General features: G+C 42.5%; 1 protein-coding gene across 2 annotated transcripts in view; it reads left to right on the forward strand.

Annotated features, from left to right (window-relative positions):
• The first annotated feature begins 803 nt into the window (after positions 1 to 803).
• Positions 804 to 17,942, forward strand: part of EGFR (epidermal growth factor receptor) — a 229,918-nt gene continuing 212,779 nt past the window's right edge. The window contains exon 1 of one of the 2 annotated variants that reach the window (XM_075921718.1): positions 804 to 1,232. In XM_075921718.1, the coding sequence (XP_075777833.1) occupies positions 1,112 to 1,232 (121 nt within the window). In that variant the 5' untranslated portion in view covers positions 804 to 1,111. The remainder of the gene's footprint in view (positions 1,233 to 17,942) is intronic. The other variant, XM_075921717.1, reaches the window with a different exon arrangement.

The raw sequence follows: 17,942 nt of genomic DNA on the forward strand, positions 1-17,942 counted from the left end.
TAACTTCGTCCGGTAATTATTTATTTTTCCCCCGGGAGGTCCTTCATAAAGCTCTCTTGGCATTTTTTAAAAAGTTCATTTCCAAATCTCTCCTTTGAAAGCAAAGGAGCGACTGACTGATTTTAGCCTCCCACTCCCGTCTCCCACAATTACTCCTTATCAGTCTTTTGCTTTCTGACAGAGTTGCTCGGGAACTGATTTCCACTCTCGCCTCCTCAAGAACGCAGGCGAGACTTCCCAGTTCGCTTTTGCCAGACATCCTCCCTCTCTCACACACACCCAGAGAGAAGGGCCGAGCCTGTGTTTACTTCCAGGAGGTGCGGAACGCAGGGGATTCCAGCAAAGTCAATGGGATTAGGCTACCTCCTGCGTAGCTGCGGCGATAGTCAAAGGGCGGGGGGGACGTGCAAGTGAGCAGGGCTCCAGTCCTCTCCCAGCCTTTCGCCCAGGGCTCAGCTCGCTCTGCCTCCGCCTGAGGAGCCCTGAGGCAAAGACCGTGCTCGATCCCTGCCCTTCCTAGGTACGAGGCCAAGGGCAGGGCTGCAAAGCTGCAGCCACAGCGAAGAGGGCGAGCTCCTCTTTAGCAAATGCTAAGGCGAGCGGCAGGCTGAGGGGACTGGGCAGGAACTAGGGACATTCGCTTAGCTCCCCCCAGGGCTCCCGGCCCAGGTGAGCGCCCCCCCCCAGCCCCTCACCTGGAACACGGGAGGGGGGAGGCGCCGCCAGGGTGTCTCCTCCTCCAGTCCCGCCCCTGCCCCGCCCCCTGCGCGGGGCGGGCGGATTCCCCAGAGGGAGCCCCTGAGCCTGCTGGCTGGCTGCGTGCGGGGAAAGTTTGGCTGCGAGCGGAGGAGTTGGGACAAGGGGGCGAGAGCGGAGCTGCCGCCTGCCCGAGCCAGCAGCGCCCTCCGCCCCGGGCGCGAGCAGCAGGGTCGCCGCCAGCAGCCCCCGGCACTTGCTCCGCCGCGCACGTGGGGCGGTGGGAGCCGCCGCCGCCGCCCTGGCAGCAGCAGCAGCAGCTCAGCATGGTCTGCAGAGCCGGGCAGCGCAGCTGAGCGCCGCCGGGACCAGGAGGGAGCCGCGACGAGCCCCGGGGATTGTTGCCCAGCCCAGCATGGGGGACTGGAGCCGCCGGCCGCGGGCAGCAGCCAGCGGGCACCTCCGGGCTGGGGGCGCCGCTGTCCTGGTGCTGCTCCTCTCCTGCGTCTGCCTCAGCGCCGCGGTGGAGAAGAAAGGTACCGCTCGCGCCCTGCTGCGCTGCCCGTGTGTTCGGGGGGAGCCCGCTGTCCCCAGGCTGGGGGGGGGTTAAACTTTCCCTCCGGCTCCGTAGCGCTGCGCTGTCCAGATGCCCTGACCGAGAGGGTGTCACTGGCGCGGCGTCCCATTGCCTGAGGCGGGGGCTTGCTTTCTCCTGGGAGGGGAGGGAGAGAAAATCCTGGGCACGTCCCTTGCCCTTTCCCCAGCCAGCACCGCGCGCTGCGATCCCCAGGTTGGCCCCTCGCAACCCGGCCCTCCGGAGCGCCCACCCCCCTTTGCGCCCCGCACGTGTAAACCCGGCAGCGCCCGAGGCGGGTCCTAGGCAGCCTGGCAAACGAAGTCCCTCCGTGCCCTTGTTCTCAGGGGCCTCTCCGAGGCGTCGCTGGGGGGTGCGGAGCCACGAGCGGAGAGGCAGTGACAGGCGGCTGGGTCGGTTTCACAAGCGCTGAGGCTTGTCCTATTGCCCGAGGCTTATTAACGTCTTCCTGGATGGGGGCGCATGGATGATTCACAGACCTGCCGGAGCCAAATAACTCGTGTACCAGGCGAGCCTCAGTTTTGGAACAACTGCAGGCAGGTTGGGCTCTTGGCTTGTGGTTCTCACCGGCTCCTGAGCCCTGTTGAGCTGAAATGCGCGCAGGGGGCACGTTGTGGGGTGACCAGTCTAAACAAATTGGCAAGTTTTGTGAATGGCCGGCGCGGCTTGTTTCTCACGGTCGGCTGCGCTGACTGTTTCTTGTCCTGTAGCCGTGTACTGACGCGGGCGTAGTGAGAACTGTTCAGCCTAGTTTGCAAGGTTTTAATACGTTAAGGAAGCAGTTTCAGTTTGGGGAAGAAAAAAAGTTTTTGGTTGGCCAAACTCTCTCTCTCCCCCCCCCCCCCCTTTTATAAGCTTCAAGGATAGGCAGCCAACTTCGGTTCCAGGCAAAATTGTCTTTATCTTGGGAATCCTCCAACAACAACACAATGCAGATTTTTGTTTAAAAAAAATTGAGAAAAGACCTAATAGTTTTAGAAAGTCTGTTAGAGGAGCGTTAGCATTTCGTGACTCCGAACAATCAAACCATCTTTGAAAAGTAGAAACACGCCTTTTCAGAAAGCTAATTGCACAATCTTGAAATCAAGAGGCACTCTGGTTCCAAGAAGCAAGCTCGTACCTGTTGCTGATGTAATTAGGGCAGGGTTTGGGGGCAGTTGACTCCCTTTGCTGTGATTGTGCAGCTCAGATAAAATTGTTTTGAAACACAGACTGAGTTTTACAATTTCTGCAAAATATTTTGATGCAAGGACAATACTAAAGCTTACAGCATTAAGAGGTAGCAATTATTGTATTGGTGTTACAGTCTCGGAGCCCTAGGTCTGACCAGGAAGGAGCCCATTCTATGATTATTTAATAAGCCAGTAGTAAAGAAATGATAGACAATAGCTTCACCACCCACACCTCGGTTATAATTAGTTGCCAGTGCCTTTTCACATCAGGAGAGTTAGACCTGTTGACCAAGACAGAAGTAGTGTATGTCATCTTCAAATTACACTGAGTTGCCTGATTGTTCTGTTTTTGCTGTATTTGTATGCTCATTAAAGGTGAGCAGCAGAAAAGTGCTTTTAGGTAGCATGCTCCTGCTTCAACAAATTAAATGATAAAATTCCCATTGGAGGCTATGATACAGGAAGAATCCTCACTGAAGAATCATCAAATAGTTATGTAGCACTTTAAAGACTAACAAAACATGTAGATGGTATCATGAGCTTTCATGGGCACAGCCCACTTCTTCAGATGAGCAGAGTGTTGGATGTCCAGGCCCAAAATAAATAGGGGAGAAGGGGGTGGGGATAGAAGAAGGAAAAAATGGGAGGGAGGAACAAGAAGAGGCAGTGGGTAAAAAATATCAAGGGGAAAGCTGAGCTGGAAGTTTTAAGTTTATCCTGGACAGACTAACTTGGATACCCGCTGAAGGTTCATAAAATAGTTCCACATTTTAACTTTTGCCTTCAAAGTAATAGGTGCATGATAGATCAGATCATCTTCATGACCCCAGAACCTGCCTCCATGTTTGGGTACATGGGATCCTTTTTTTGATACGATATATCACCAACTTGAGGGGCTGGAGGTGCATAAGCAATACAAACCAATGAAGTGCTACAGTAAACTAATATGAAGCATCTAAGAAATTTTAAGCTGTATATAGTTATGAGCATTCACATTTTAAAAATTTCACCTGAACTTAATGTCATTTCTTACTGTACAAAGAGATGATTTTTTTAAAGGACTCGGATACTAGTACAATGTTTGTTAGAATGCAAAATGTACAATTTTACATTTTGGTTTGAGTTGAGGTGACTTCAATACCATTTTTTTTAAAAATCTTTCTTTAAACATTGAGAATTAAAAACAAATTTAAATACAGCCGAGTGAAAACTAATCTTGGTTTTTTTTTTTTTTTTTAAAGAATCATCAACTTTCCCAAACCAAATCAGTGATACTAAACATTTTAACATACTGACAGATGAGAATCTGGCTCAGCCTCAGATCCATTGGTGTAAACACAGATTAATGCAACAATGAGCCATTTTCACTTATCTGGTCACAATAATAGTTTTAATACTAGAAATTTGCAGTAATAATAGGGCCAGTTCTTGCCTAGTACACTTCATTAATAACAAACTGAAGAGCAAATAGTAAACCAGTGGTACCACTAAAATTCAGATAACCTGTTTTTCATTGTATTCTGCATCAGTTTAATTTTGATTTTGAGTGGTCAGCCATTCATGTGAGCACAGTTCTATATACTGGGAATGTGCAGGGCAAAATACTGGGCAACTACAGATGTTCTCTTGGGTTTTCCATAGTGCCTGGTGTTCTGTATTTTTAATTTTAAAGAGTTTTTCATTTATTTTCATGTGAAATAAAAAGTACACATCCAATACTGTCCAATATTTGCACATCCACTAAATGTGTGTAAATATATTAGTATGCAGGCTAATGATGTCTTTTATTCTGTAGGCACCAAATATTTTGCTCATGTTCATACGCTGCTAAATACTGCTAAACCAATAGTTAACATTTCTGTTACAACTTTTTGGGTCATACAATTCTGGCATCATATAATATCCTTGACCCGCGCATGCAACTTCCTTTGATTTCTGGTAGACAGAAGACAATGTATTAGGGTCACACATGATACATATTGAGCAAAGAATTTCCTTTCAATGGGAGTTTTGCCCAAGGGAAGATGGTGCAATATGCCTTTTTAACATCTATATGTTTGTCTATACTACACACACAAACTAACTCTATTGGTTTAGAAACTGACATTTGTTACATTGTAGATGTGTACCTTAGTATGGTTTATTTTGATTAACATAAAATACAACATACATTGTTTAAAAAGGTGCGTTGATTGACCTCAGATTGCTGCCTAATGTATGAAAAGCTTAATCTTACCTGTTGTTTGTTTTAAAACACAATAAAAAAAGGAATATCCACCCACTGAAGACCACAATTTGCCCTCTGCCTTAGTGCAAATATTTATTATATTCAAGGGATTTTCTCATATGTAAGGAGGGAAAGAGACAGCAGTAAAAGTGTAGCCAAATGTATATAGTCCTGGGTTTTCATCCTCAATCTATGCCTTTGGCAAAAATGGTCAGATTAAAATCCTTAGGTGAGCAAAATAACTTTCAAACAAAATTGGGCCTTAAATTAAGAATATCTATAGAATATATGAATAAAACATATGCATAGCCAAGTGTAAAAAATACTAATGTATTATTTATTGCCAAAATAGTGTATTAAGTGCTTTTTATACAAGTAAGAAAACAGGGTGCCCTGGATTCTAAGTCCGCTTGTTAATTTATGGAGATAAACTCCTTCATGGAGAGTGTCAGACAATCTCTTGCTTGCTCTTGCATTTGGGTATCTGAGTTTGCTGTAATCTTTGTGATAGATTAGTTTAAGGCAGCAGTATAAGTGACTGGTCCAACCAGTTTGTTCATAGTGCTTCAGTGTTCCCTTTTAGATCAAATCTTGTCTTGTTTTGTGACTTGTCAAGAACAAGCATAGTGAACATGCATATCTGCCTTAACTCACTTTCTTCAGATTGCTTGTATCTTGATGAAATGGTTTGGCATGAAAGCTGCTGATATTCCCAGGGGAGCTTGGGTTGTTCCAAGTCTTGGTGATGCATGTGTGTATCAGAGAAACAATCTTTCTGCATTTATGAATATTGTATTTTTAAAACGTGCCATAGTCACAAATACACAACATTTGTCTCAAATGTAGCATTTTAAAAGGTGAGTTTTTACCCTGTGAAATGGCATCCTAGCCAGAATAATAGAAATGTAGTCTCTGCTTCTTTGAGTTTCTACCTGTCAAGACTCTGATAATCTTAGCCATCTTTTTAAAGAACTCTGAATTATGCCAAGATCTTATTTGCCCCCATGTTGGAGAGAGCGTACTAGCTCTTCTTTATGCAGATTTGCAACATGGCAGCCTTGTTAGTTCTATAGTTGTCTCTAGATACTTACATAGTATTAATCACGAATAGGATTTTGCTACAATTATTTGTGCCTTTCTCACCTCAAATGTAGACCACAGTAATGTTTCTACTTCCAGGACGCTTCTAAAGACCATGTGAAAACTAAAGGTAGTGTGAAATCCAGTGTATCTACCTCCCAAGCAGTGCTTCACACTAGCTGTTTTGTTGGTGATGAGGAAGCTGCTGTAGCTGTCAGCCAGAAAGTTTGCAACTGTTCCCAGATGGCTTGCTACAGTTGTAATTAGCACAATCTGTGGTCAGTGATGTGATACTACGTGAGGAGCCCTTTACTCCAGAACACTCTTGTTATGTAAGAATGGTCAAACCCTGTCTAGACATCTTGATGATGAGGGTGGTATAAAAGCCTGGATGAATACAAAACGTGGAGAGTCATTCCTTCTTAAGCATTGCAGTTATTCATCCTTATCAGTGATTCCATGAAATGCATAAAGACATTGAGGACTGGTGTTAGAGTTTTATCATATTTTTGTTGGTCCAGACAGAAAACATTCAGCTAAGTTTCACTTTGCACTTTATGGCCATGAGGTCATAGTACATATTGTGGGAGCCTGTTATTTGATACTTCATTTGGACTCTTTTACATGTTGAGTTGACAGTCTTTGTTATACTTATTGGAACACATGATCTCACTCTTTAAGTCATATCAGTTTTATTTTGTTTGTTTTTCACATGCACATTGCTGTAAGGAAGGACAATAGTGCTATTTGGTTAGTGTGGGCAATACAAAGTCTGATACTGTTTCTGCCTATATGAAATAGTTTGCTGTAACAGTTCTCCGGTACTGTAATTCTTGGCCTTCAACTATGTCAAAATAGATTATAATACTTCTTTATTTAGGGCCTAATTCTGCCACCTTAATCATACTGAGTAGTACTCATTCCCCAAGTGTTTTAGGAGCAAGGAAATATTCCACAGGAATAAGTGCAACAGAATTGGCCTCTGTGTGTGAGAGTTACTATATGTATAGTGGGGCACTATCAAAATAAGTAATTGTCTGGTGGTACTGCAGGAAAATTGTCTATATAATCTGCCAACCTTGACTGGCTTCCTCACAGGGAAAATGCATGCATATGGGTGGCAGTGTGTTGCTGCCAATGACTCTCAATTTGTGCTCCGTTATTACTTTCAAAGAAAAGGGTTGAGGAACCTATTAATTTGTTTTCCCATTTAAAGAAAAAAGAAGCCTTCTTATAATCACAATCAACAAAGAAGGCATTGTCATTTGGCAACCAAATGTGTAAGTGCAGTTGCTGCAAATAGCTATGCTAAGGGTATATTGATACATACAGCACTGTAGTGGCACAGCTGTATTGATGCAACCGTGCTGCTGCACCATGTCTGGTGAAGACGTTCTAGTCTAGGCTGACACAACCCATCTCCAGAAGCAGCACAAACTCTTTTGGCAGGAGGAGCTCTCCTGCTGACATAGTCTGTGCACACAAATGCTTATGGTAGGGGGAGGGGTTGGGAGTAGAATCATCACATTGTGAGTGACATAAATTTTGCCAGCATAGGCTGTAGTATAGACATAGCCTGAGTGTATTTGAGGAACAAAATACTGATCGAGTACAGTGCTCGACTTACGTCAGTTGAGCTGGTGTGTGAGTTTAAAGTAGTACTACATGTGTTTTGCCTGGTGAGAGCTCCCTATGGGACAGATGCAAGACTCCTTCACCTATTAAGCTAGTATTTTAACGAGCCTCCTCTAGTATCTTACTGTACATTTTAGAAATGTGCATTTGTCTGTCCGTCTGTGAGTCTGTTTGCTCAAGCGCTCTCCTAAATGATAAGAACTAGAACAACCAAGCTTGATATGCAGCTTCCTCTTACCTGGCCCATGAAAGCTCATCACCTATTAAACCATCTTGTTAGTCGATCCTGTTGTTTTAACAAGATCAGACTAACACGGCTGCCTCTCTATTAGTAGGAGGGGGGCAGCTGTACTGCCAAGTGACCATAAGGGAACAACCGCACCAGTAATTGAGTGGCCAGGTGGGACCGGGACTCTGTGTATTGCAGGCCACAGGCAAGCGGCCCGCCTGTCCCAAAGCCACACCCCAAACCACTACCCCATCTCCAGCTCTTTGCTCCAGTGCTGGGCACAGGGCTGGGCAGCACAGCCCATCCCGCTCCAGGGCCCCTGAGGAAGCATTGCTGGCAAAGCAGCACATCTCTAGCCAGCCTTGAGGCTCCCCATATTCCACCACACACACTTCCTAACACCCTGCCCTTTCCCTCAATCCCCTGCCCTGAGCCCCCACAATGCCAGGTAAATCCTGTAGCATTACTCACTTTTATATGCATAAGGGATGTTAAGTATTGGTTAATTAACTAATCATATAGTCAGTGGCATTTCCATTGACTACCTGATTAGTTGATAAGGGGTGTGTGTGCTCCCACTGAACAGTCCCCCCACCCCTTAAACACCAGGAGTCCCTGGCCAAATGTACAGTAATTAAGTTGATGCAGTGTCAGTGTAGATTTAGATGCTGTGTTGCTTACATGGACTGTTGCTGCCTTTCAGAAGCCCCACAATGCCCCACAGTGTTAACTAAATCAGTGCAAGTGCTTCTGGTGAGGGTGCACACCATTGACAAAAAGAACATAGTGTGAATATGCAAACATGTTTTAATTACTGCGGTGGCTGTGCGTCAACATAATTTAGGTTAACTGCATTTTAGTGTTGGATTAGTAGTAGCAGTAGTGGTGCAGACTTGCCTTAGAGCCTTCTTCCTGCTAAATGTTGGGAACTGGAGAAGAAAGAGGATGAGGGGACTATGTCGTCTAGGAAGGAATAAGAGACAGTGAAGCTGTGAGGCTCAGGGGAGGGGAGAAGAAGGGCTCAAAGGTCAGGTCAGTGGGAATTGACTTGAGGTTTCTGCCAGAAGAGAATTACTGGTGTCCTGTTAGCTAAACATTATTTGCAGAGTGCACTCAGGTAAGCCTATTAAAGGAAGATAATACTTGATTCCACATCAATTTCTGCTCCCAATGCTTGAGGTTGCTTGGCAAAGGGGCAATGCGACCTTCATAATGTCTCTCTTAAGTAGCCAAGTATTATTTTGCCTATTGGCAGATTTGGAATCTGAGGCACAGAGCGGTTAAGCAGTTGCCTGATGCAACAAAGAGGGAGAGCTGCATTTTGGCCTCCAGTCCCATGCTTTACCTACTAATCACACTGCCTGTCAGTTTAATGTACCCCCCCTTCCACTTTCCCAGATGTGCTTATTGTCAAGCTTTGAAATGATCTGTTTCATTGAGGTCTATTTTCCCTGGTGCACATGTATAAAGGCTTATCTAGCATTTGCTGGGCTTGCAAGAACTGTGTGTGCTGCTCTGTGTTCATCCAGCTTCTATTACAAGGCATTCCCATCACCTGACTAGATCCTTGGAGCACAACTACAATATAACTAAACTTGATCTTAGCCAGAAGGCCTAGAAGTGAACCTCACAAAGAGGGCTCTCATGCAGTGTGCCTGGTTTAATACCACACTACCAAATTCCATTTCCATACCCTGATTGCTGATAAGGGAACTGTGATAAAAAACTTAAAGCCAATAAAAGAGTCCCCTGTGGATATTTAAATAATGGAGAATTGTAATTGTAGAGCCAAATTCCGGGCTGTGTAAGCAGCTGCCTACTCACATTGGGTTTGAATTTGAATCCTAAATCACTTCTCCACTGTAAACGCAATATAATTTTAAGGCTGGTTCTAACTTCAGTGATATAGTGTTTTAAACAAAATAGTACTCTATTATTTGTATTACCAATCCCATAGCAATTAGATCTGTCAATTTCTGACTTACAATATGCATGCACACTGCTGATTAGATTGAGTGGAAATGGTGTGCACATCTGAAAGTGGAATTTGCCCTAAATGCAAAATATTTAATACTACTTTTTCAAATTCTGTGCACTTATTTCCATTAATTGCTGCTGATAGTCTTATGTTTAAATCTTCTAAATGATCCTTTATTGAAAAATGCTACATTTTTTTCACTGCACATATTTTAACAAGTGATGTGTCTGTTTTTAAACTTTGTTGGAGAGTAGGAGTGTATCTTTGAAATTCGTGCACAAATTCATGTGGGTTTCCTGAGACTGATCCAATATGTGGAGATATGTAAAACTGAAAGGGAATGAGGTAAGACTTGGGGAGAAACTTGTTTTAGCAGTTGGATCAGTTATTTCAACAATGCCTTCAGCAAAGAAGCAAGAGGTTACTTACTGAAATCAATGGCTACTTTCCATGATTCAAATTAGGACACACATTTCAACTCATTTGGATGAGTAAATGACGGCTAGTAAAAGAGACAACCTCTGCAAATAGCACATCACATATCTTGTGTTATTTATTAGAATAGATGTGATTAGGTGGGTTGCTTCTGACGAAGTGGGTCTTTGCCCACGAAAGCTTATGCACTTCAGTTAGTCTATAAGGTGCCACAGGACTCCTCGTCGCTTTTGCAGATTCAGACTAACACGGCTACCCCTCTGATTCTGGAATAATGTTATGCTTTGAAAAAAACCCCACTTAGCAAAGGCTTACATTAAAATAAACATTTACACTTATTTGTATAGTGGGTATAGTATTATATCCTCAGCCTGCTGGATTTTTACTTTTCAGTAAACAAAATTTTGACTGTGAAAATTCTTTTCCCTCCTGCTTACACTTTTATAATTTTTGAGTTTCTCCTTTTTTTCCCTTCAATTGCTGTACCATTAGATGTCCTACTTACACTGTAGCCTCAGGTGCTTATGACACTCTAAGTGAAACAGTGCAATATCAATCTAATATCAGTTTTATCTTTTCTCTCAAATGAATATATCTTGAGGTATGTATTATCTCTAGTGCTTCCAAGGGGTTGTGCTGCATAATCAATCAGGTCTCTTGCATCTCCAACTTTTATCATCCCGATTGGACTTTTGGTGACAGCAACACTTTCCCAAGGTGTTCTCAGATAAAGATTGAACTTATTCTTTGTTTCCTAATTTAGTTACTGTCAGTGTTGTCTTTTACTGCACAATCCGTTTACTATAAAAGTTCCTAGGCCCTTTGGTTGTATTGTGCAATAAGACACTAGACATATGGTCACCTAGTTTACTGTGTTGTTACTAGTGATCCCATGCTATCTTAGACAAAAGTGACTGATGAGGTTGTTATATGTTTGAAGGGATACATCCTAGAAATACTATGGTATTGCTTTATGTGTAAGGGTAGGACTTGGTATCTCTGTGGGATGGGAGTGCGGGTTGGCATTGTATGTATATATTTAAGAAAATACGGAAAATAAGTTTTCAGTGCTGTGTGAAAATGTATTCCTTCTAAGTGTAGGTAATATTTCTTTCACAATTAGAATTTCAGGTTGGGTTCCTTTCTCATACTTGGAGTGCCTAAAGCATGAATCTGAAAATAGTCAGGGTTTTAGCAGCATTTTAGCTGTAAAATGAGGCCATTATTTTTTTAAAAAAGAAATAGATACAACTATAACTTGGCAAATTCAAGTGTACATTTTTCATTGGAGGCATGTGGATTAATAATGTCCATTATGGCACATGATCACAGAACTTTAAACAAACAGAAACTCCCCCAAGTGTGTGTTAAATGAAGTTGTTGTAGTGACTGTTCATTTGGCAAAATTCACTATCATGGAATGACTGAACAAGAATTTGGAACTTTTAGCCATGAGCCAGTTGCTTTTTCCATCTTTAAACTTTGTTTGATGTTATAATTAAATTTCCTGTAAAGTTGAAACTTAATCCTCTTGCTTTTTTAAAAAAAGATTCATTTTGTTTAACTGCTATTCAGCCTGGTCAATTTTTGTTATGACCAGTGTTCCCTCTAATCTTTTTCAGTCATGTGTGGAATAAATTTTGTTATGTGCATTGATGCATGTGCAGAGGTGCACAACCAGTAGAAACACATGTTGCTAGCTGTGGGTGCTGTGGGCACTTTGCTAATCAGCTGGACAGCATTTAAATCTTATTTTGCATGGCTGCCCAAATGCTCAGCTTACAGGAAACACTGGTTGTGACTTCCAATTTTCCCCTGCCCATCCCTTTCCCCCCCTTTCTTTTCTGTCCTGTTTTAAATTACAAACAACTTTTTGTTTAGAGTGAATAACTTGGCTAGTTCTAATGGGAAGAGTTAAGAGTGGAATTTTTTTCTCTCCATTTCTTTGCTTTAGATGTGATACTTTAACATGCAGGTTTTAGATATGCATCTTATCACTGGATCAATTTGAGCACTTGCTCAGAGTTTGAAAGGATTACCACACACTCATTTCCATTTTCAAGAAGGGACACAATTAATTTTGAACAAGTGTATTTTCAGTGTGTATGTTTAGTCTTAGTAAGCTCTGCAAGCTGCTCTTGTTTAATGATTTTATTATTTCAATGCTTGTACTTTCTATGTTGGGTGGCTTTTTGTTTTTAAAGCTTTTTAATGAGGCTCATTCCCTAGGCAGCATCATTTAGGGGTGTGTGTGTGTGTGTGTGTGTGTGTGTGTGTGTGTGTGTGTGTGTGTGTGTGTGTGTGTGTGTGTGTGTGTGTGTGTGAAAATAATTCCCCTTGATGCTAAGGAGTATTGTTTGGGCACAAGTGAGATGGAATAGACCCTCACCAGAATAATGATTGGTTAGTACTTTGTATGAATGTATTTAAACTTCTTGAATAACAGTCTGTTATGTGTCAATTAATGTAAACTACCAACTGGATTAAAAGAATAAAAATTACCTATTAATTAACAAAGCTTCTGTTTCCTTTGTGTCTGGCTGGTACTAATTATGAACCTAATAAATTAATGATAGGAGAGAACATCCAAGAAGCTGCTGGTATAAAAAACTTATCAAAGATCTTGATGAAAATTTGCTGCCCTCAGATATAACTTGTCCCCTCCATGCTGCATTTCTAGATCATAAAAATACTGTGCTTGTCTACTACATGTCTACTATATTGTCTGTATTTTGTATTCATGAAATGACATGAAAGCCAGTCGTTGCCATTTACAAGAGAGATTGAGACTGATTCATCTTTCCGTACTGTGGAAATTGGACTCTGCCTATAAACTATTATCAAATAATGTTTCAAATCTTCAGCCATTTCAGAAGGAGTAAGCAAGTTATTTCTATCTAAGTAAATGGACGAGCCAGAATAGATTGGATTATAAAATAGATTACTCTGGAGCAACATTGTGTTATTGAAAATGATGCTATTTTACCGATAATCCTATTGTTTGACTTTGATAAAGGTATTTGTAAAATTGGCAGCAAGAATTCTTACCTTTGGGAATTTTCAAAATGAACTTTTTCACTCTCCTTAAGTTAACAAATACATACATTTTAATGATACAAAATGACGCTTTCATTCCCTAGATGTAATACCACAATTGGGGGAGGGGGGGAGAAGGGGGAAAGACTGTCATTTTAAAATTCACGGGCTAGATCCTCAATTCGTGTAAATTAGCAGAGCTCCATTGAGTAGGCTGTACTAATTGACACCAACTGAGGATCTGGCTGTATTTGTTGTGAACACTGGTTAATCTATGTTGCCAATGACACCTTAGGTTCTTATGAAGAAAAGAATTTTAAAATTTGTTCTGTCATTAGTTATAGTCTTTGTCTAAACATTTTTCTCAATTTGGACAAAAAATCAAGTTTTACTTTGGTTCCATTTTCAGGCTTTTAATGATGTAGTATTGAAAATTGACCCTGCAGTGGAATGTTGGTTTAAAATGTGCTTTAATTAGCATTCTAAAATATTACAGAAACACTTTAGCTTGTTTAAAACTTACATTTTGTGTCAGTCATAAGTGGATAACGTCCTTTTAAATTTTTCTCAAGTTTACTATTTCCCGCTGCCTCCATCCTCTTCTCCCGACTGGTAAAATAACAATCATGTGACATCTGATGGGAAATCTTCCCTGTAGACTCTAGAGAGAAGGCGACTTGGAACAAACGCCACGTGAGAGATGTTTACCAGGTTGCTTATGGCACCGACTGGATGGTACTTGCATAGTATGTAGATGAGGGCAATGTAGAATTAATTCACAAAAGCTGTGAAATAGCATGTCAATTAGCATTCGTGATAGTTGGCACTACACGACAGAGGGACAATGGGGAAAAAAGCAGAGAGCTGAAAACGAGTTCTAGAACCTTACAATTTTGTAGTCCTAGTGACATGGGAACAACCTGTTTACCTGCGCAACCCATTGAACACTTTGCCTCCAACCCCAGTGTGCTACTAATAGAGAGATGAAATTACAGAAACTAGTCAGAATACTTGTGCACTCTCTGCAGCTCGCAGGCATATCTGTTAGCCCAGTAGTGAAGCTGGAGTTGGCAGGGAGAACTCAATGGTTATCCTGGCGTCTTTCCAGATGATAGTCTAGCCTTGTAATTTTGTAGTGCATTTCTTTTTGCAGAAAACCTGCAGTGATTCATCTCTCTCCATGGAAGTTCATAGGAAAAAGAAAATTTTGGTCTAACAACTCTTATGTGGCTCTTGAGTGGGATAGGGGATGAGGCATTTGGAGCAGTGGGGCTCCAGGCTGTGGTCAAAGGACTTGGAATGTGGGAAGGGGCTCAAGGCAGGAGTTTGGGATGGAGGTGTGGGGTCTGGTCAGGAATTTGGGTGTAGGAGAGGACTCAGAATTTGAGTGTGGAATGCAGAGTCTGGGGGAGAGGTAGCGTTTTAGGGTATGGAAAGGGGTTAGGATAAGATAGGAGACTGGAGTAGGGAGTTGTGCTGTGGACGCTTACCTGAGGTAGCTCTCATTTGATGATGGTACGGATCGGGGGCTCCATGTGACCTACGCTCCCTTGCAGGAAAGCACTGCTCCCACAACCCCCATTGACCAGGAATCGTGGTCAATGGAAGCTGTGGGGGGTGGAGCCTATAGGCAAGGGTAGTGCGAGGACAGTTTCTCGGTGCAGAGCTCATTGTACAGTGCCCAGAGGAGGACTGGTAGGATAGGGAGGAGAAACAGCAGTGTGTAAAGCCACCTTCCTCCTCCCAAGCTGGAAGGATACAGCACACAGGAGCTATGGGGGCTGCAGTCCAGGTTCCCAGACTAAGGGATTCCACGGGCTGCAGCCCCTAAAGCCCCTGTCTCAGTCTGGCTCTGTCTACCTCATGTTTTTCATATCCTGGGACTGACTGCACTACAACATTTTATTATTGCTAGTTAGCTAGGTGTGCTGTGGCATATTTGCACTGGTATCCTGCCTGAAACCTCAATAAAGTTTGTTTGAACAAATACGAAAGCACTTTAACAAAGTTCATTGAGGCCAAGGTCAGTATCTGTGGCTGAAACTTGGGCAGTTGGCAGTTCCACAAGTGGCAGAATTTATTAGGACCGTACTGCAAGGACAAGGGAGCACTGTGAAGTGTGTGTTTTTTGGGATGGGGGTTGGGGTTCACTGAGAGAATCCTATTAATAATTTATTGGGACCTGGGCTTAAAAAGCCCAATAGTCTATGCAATTTTTTTTAAAGCCAATGAATGTTGCTTATGTCTGTCTAAGGGCATTTAAATATGTTGTGTGGTAATTTGCCTTGAGCTTGAAAAAATCCAGTTCATATTCTTACGACACAATTATAAAAACAAACAAAAAAAAACTCCTCCCAAAAATGTGACTTCATTTTTTTTCTCGCAACAAGGTCTCCACGAGCAGTTTTCGATTGCCAGTGAAGAGACAGTTCAGCATCATAAGAACTGGAGAAGTCATGTTTCTGTGTCTGATGACACTTGTAATTTATTTTGAGAGAATGTGCATATTTTTAAAAGTATAACTCCCTGCATTTCCAGTTAAGTTACTGTACCCTGGGGGATGACACAAGCATTGTTTGAGGTACTTTCCTCTAAAAATTGTTTTAGATGTATGTAAAAAATGCTTTTGGAATTTGAAACACCAAAAATAGAATAGGTCAGAAGTTTGACATTAATTTATCTGAAAGATGTTCTTAGTGGCACACTTGGTTTAAACATTGAGGGGATTTATATGGTATTCTACGCACAAAAAGGTTGAGGGATGAGGTGATGCCCATTTCTGTTTAGTCATCTGCGCTTTGATTTCTTTAAGTTGCTAATACCACAAATGTGCTGTAATGAAACTTAAATACATCAAACCTGAGTTTTCCAGGAGAAGAGAGGAATGGACACAATCCTGGCCACAAAAGCATATTTTATCTAAGAAAGGGATTCTGTCCTGCATTTGCTGGGGTTAATGTTAAGCTCAGTGATGTACTAGGTCCATTGCAATTCTAACTATTGGTCTGGTACTGCAAGTAGTTACCCAGAATAATTGTCACACCCTATGGTCTGGGGCTCCCTGTTTGGCAAGATACCTAAGTAACATGCTTAACTTTAAACTCTTGAATAGTCCTACTGAAAACATTGAGTCTAGTGCCATACTTAAAGAAAGTATTGGGCTTAATTGCTTTGCTGAGTCAGGGCCATAAATAGCAGGGATTAAAATGAGGGAAAAGTGGGGTGGTGGTTGTGTGGTTTTGTTTTTTGTTCGTTTTGTTTGGAACTTGCTGTAAAAGCAACAGTTAAGTGTGTGTCAAATTAGAATTAGAGACATTCTCAGGGATTAGAAGATAAATTGATAGGCTTTGTGTTTTGTTCTGCTAAATCAGCAATAGTGTCTGACCCATCCTATTAAAACATATGCAAACTGTAGGTGCATTTCCTTCTTATAAAACATGCGGTGCATTCAAAAACAGATTAAGCTTGTTGATTTAAGGGTTACTTCTTAGCCTTTTGTTCATCTCCAATAAGGGCCATGACTATACTGCAAAAAACCCTCCTAAAAGCCCTGAAGCAGTGATTTTTATAGCCCATCCAACTGGTTGGCTACAGGGTTAAAAATACTAATAGAGAGTAGCCGTGTTAGTCTGGTCTTGGAAAAACAAAAGGAAAAAACATGTAGCACTTTAAAGACTAACAAGATAGTTTATTAGGTGATGAGTTTTTGTGGGCCTGACCCACTTCTTCAGATCATATCCTGAAAGAGAACTGGAATGACCATGTATAACAAAGGAATTCTTTTGTTATATATGGTCACGCAAATTCTCTTTCAGGATATAATCTGAGGAAGTGGGTCTGGCCCACAAAAGCTCATCACCTAATAAACTATCTTGTTAGTCTTTAAAGTGCTACATGTTTTTTCCTAGGGTTAAAAATAGTATCGTAGATGTTCCCATTCAGGTTGGAGCCGCAACTCTGGAGCACAGCAAGGGGAAGGGTGGAGAGCCCAGTCTCCAACCCCAGTAGGAACGTCTACACTGCTGAAACTAGCTTGAGCCCAGTTACCGTGAGTCAGTTGACCCAGGCTCTGAAATGTGCTGGGTGGTGGTTTGGTGTAGATGTACCCTTAGTTATGGACCCAAACTAATGACTACATCAAAACAAAAAATGAAGGCTTACTTGGTTTGATGGGGGAGGTGTCTTCTATGGGGAGGAATAGCTAACATTAATTTGTGCAGCAACCAGCGGTATGGGCAGGTGTTATCTAAAGCTAACAATACCTCAATGTGTACAGGTATGGAACACAAGTTTTTAAGTAATTGGTAACATGGTGTTATGTAAACACGGGATCGAGTACTGCCCTTAGCTAAATCTGTCAAGCCCCAATGAAATAATGAGGTTACATAAGTGTAATTAAAGACAGAATTTGGGCCAAAATATCCTCTGAAACTAAGGCAAAAATCTGTCCTCTTTCCAGAAAATGGTGTGCTGTCCTATATACAGTAAACTTCCGATAATCCGCCACCTTTAGGACCCAGGGGGTGCCGGATTATCAGATATGCCGGACTATCGGAAGGGGGGGCTGTGAGGGATCTGGGGTGGAGTGGGGGGGATGTGCCCCTCTGTGCTGCGGGACCAACCCGACAGCACCCCAGCTGCTCTGCCCCAGACTTCCTCATGTCAGCTGCTGCTCAAACTGACGAGTGGCTGACTCTGGGAAGCTGGGGGCAGAGCAGCTCCAATTGTCCGGCTGCTCGGAGCACTTCTGGGTTCCAGATGGTGCCGGACCATCAGGAGTGCCAGACCATAGGATGCCGGACCACTGAAGTTTTACTGTATAGAATTTGTGGCAAAGCCGCCGTTTTCACCTTTATGAA

This window comes from Pelodiscus sinensis, chromosome 2 (genome assembly GCF_049634645.1).
Source record: "Pelodiscus sinensis isolate JC-2024 chromosome 2, ASM4963464v1, whole genome shotgun sequence".
Classification (NCBI taxonomy): domain Eukaryota; kingdom Metazoa; phylum Chordata; order Testudines; family Trionychidae; genus Pelodiscus; species Pelodiscus sinensis.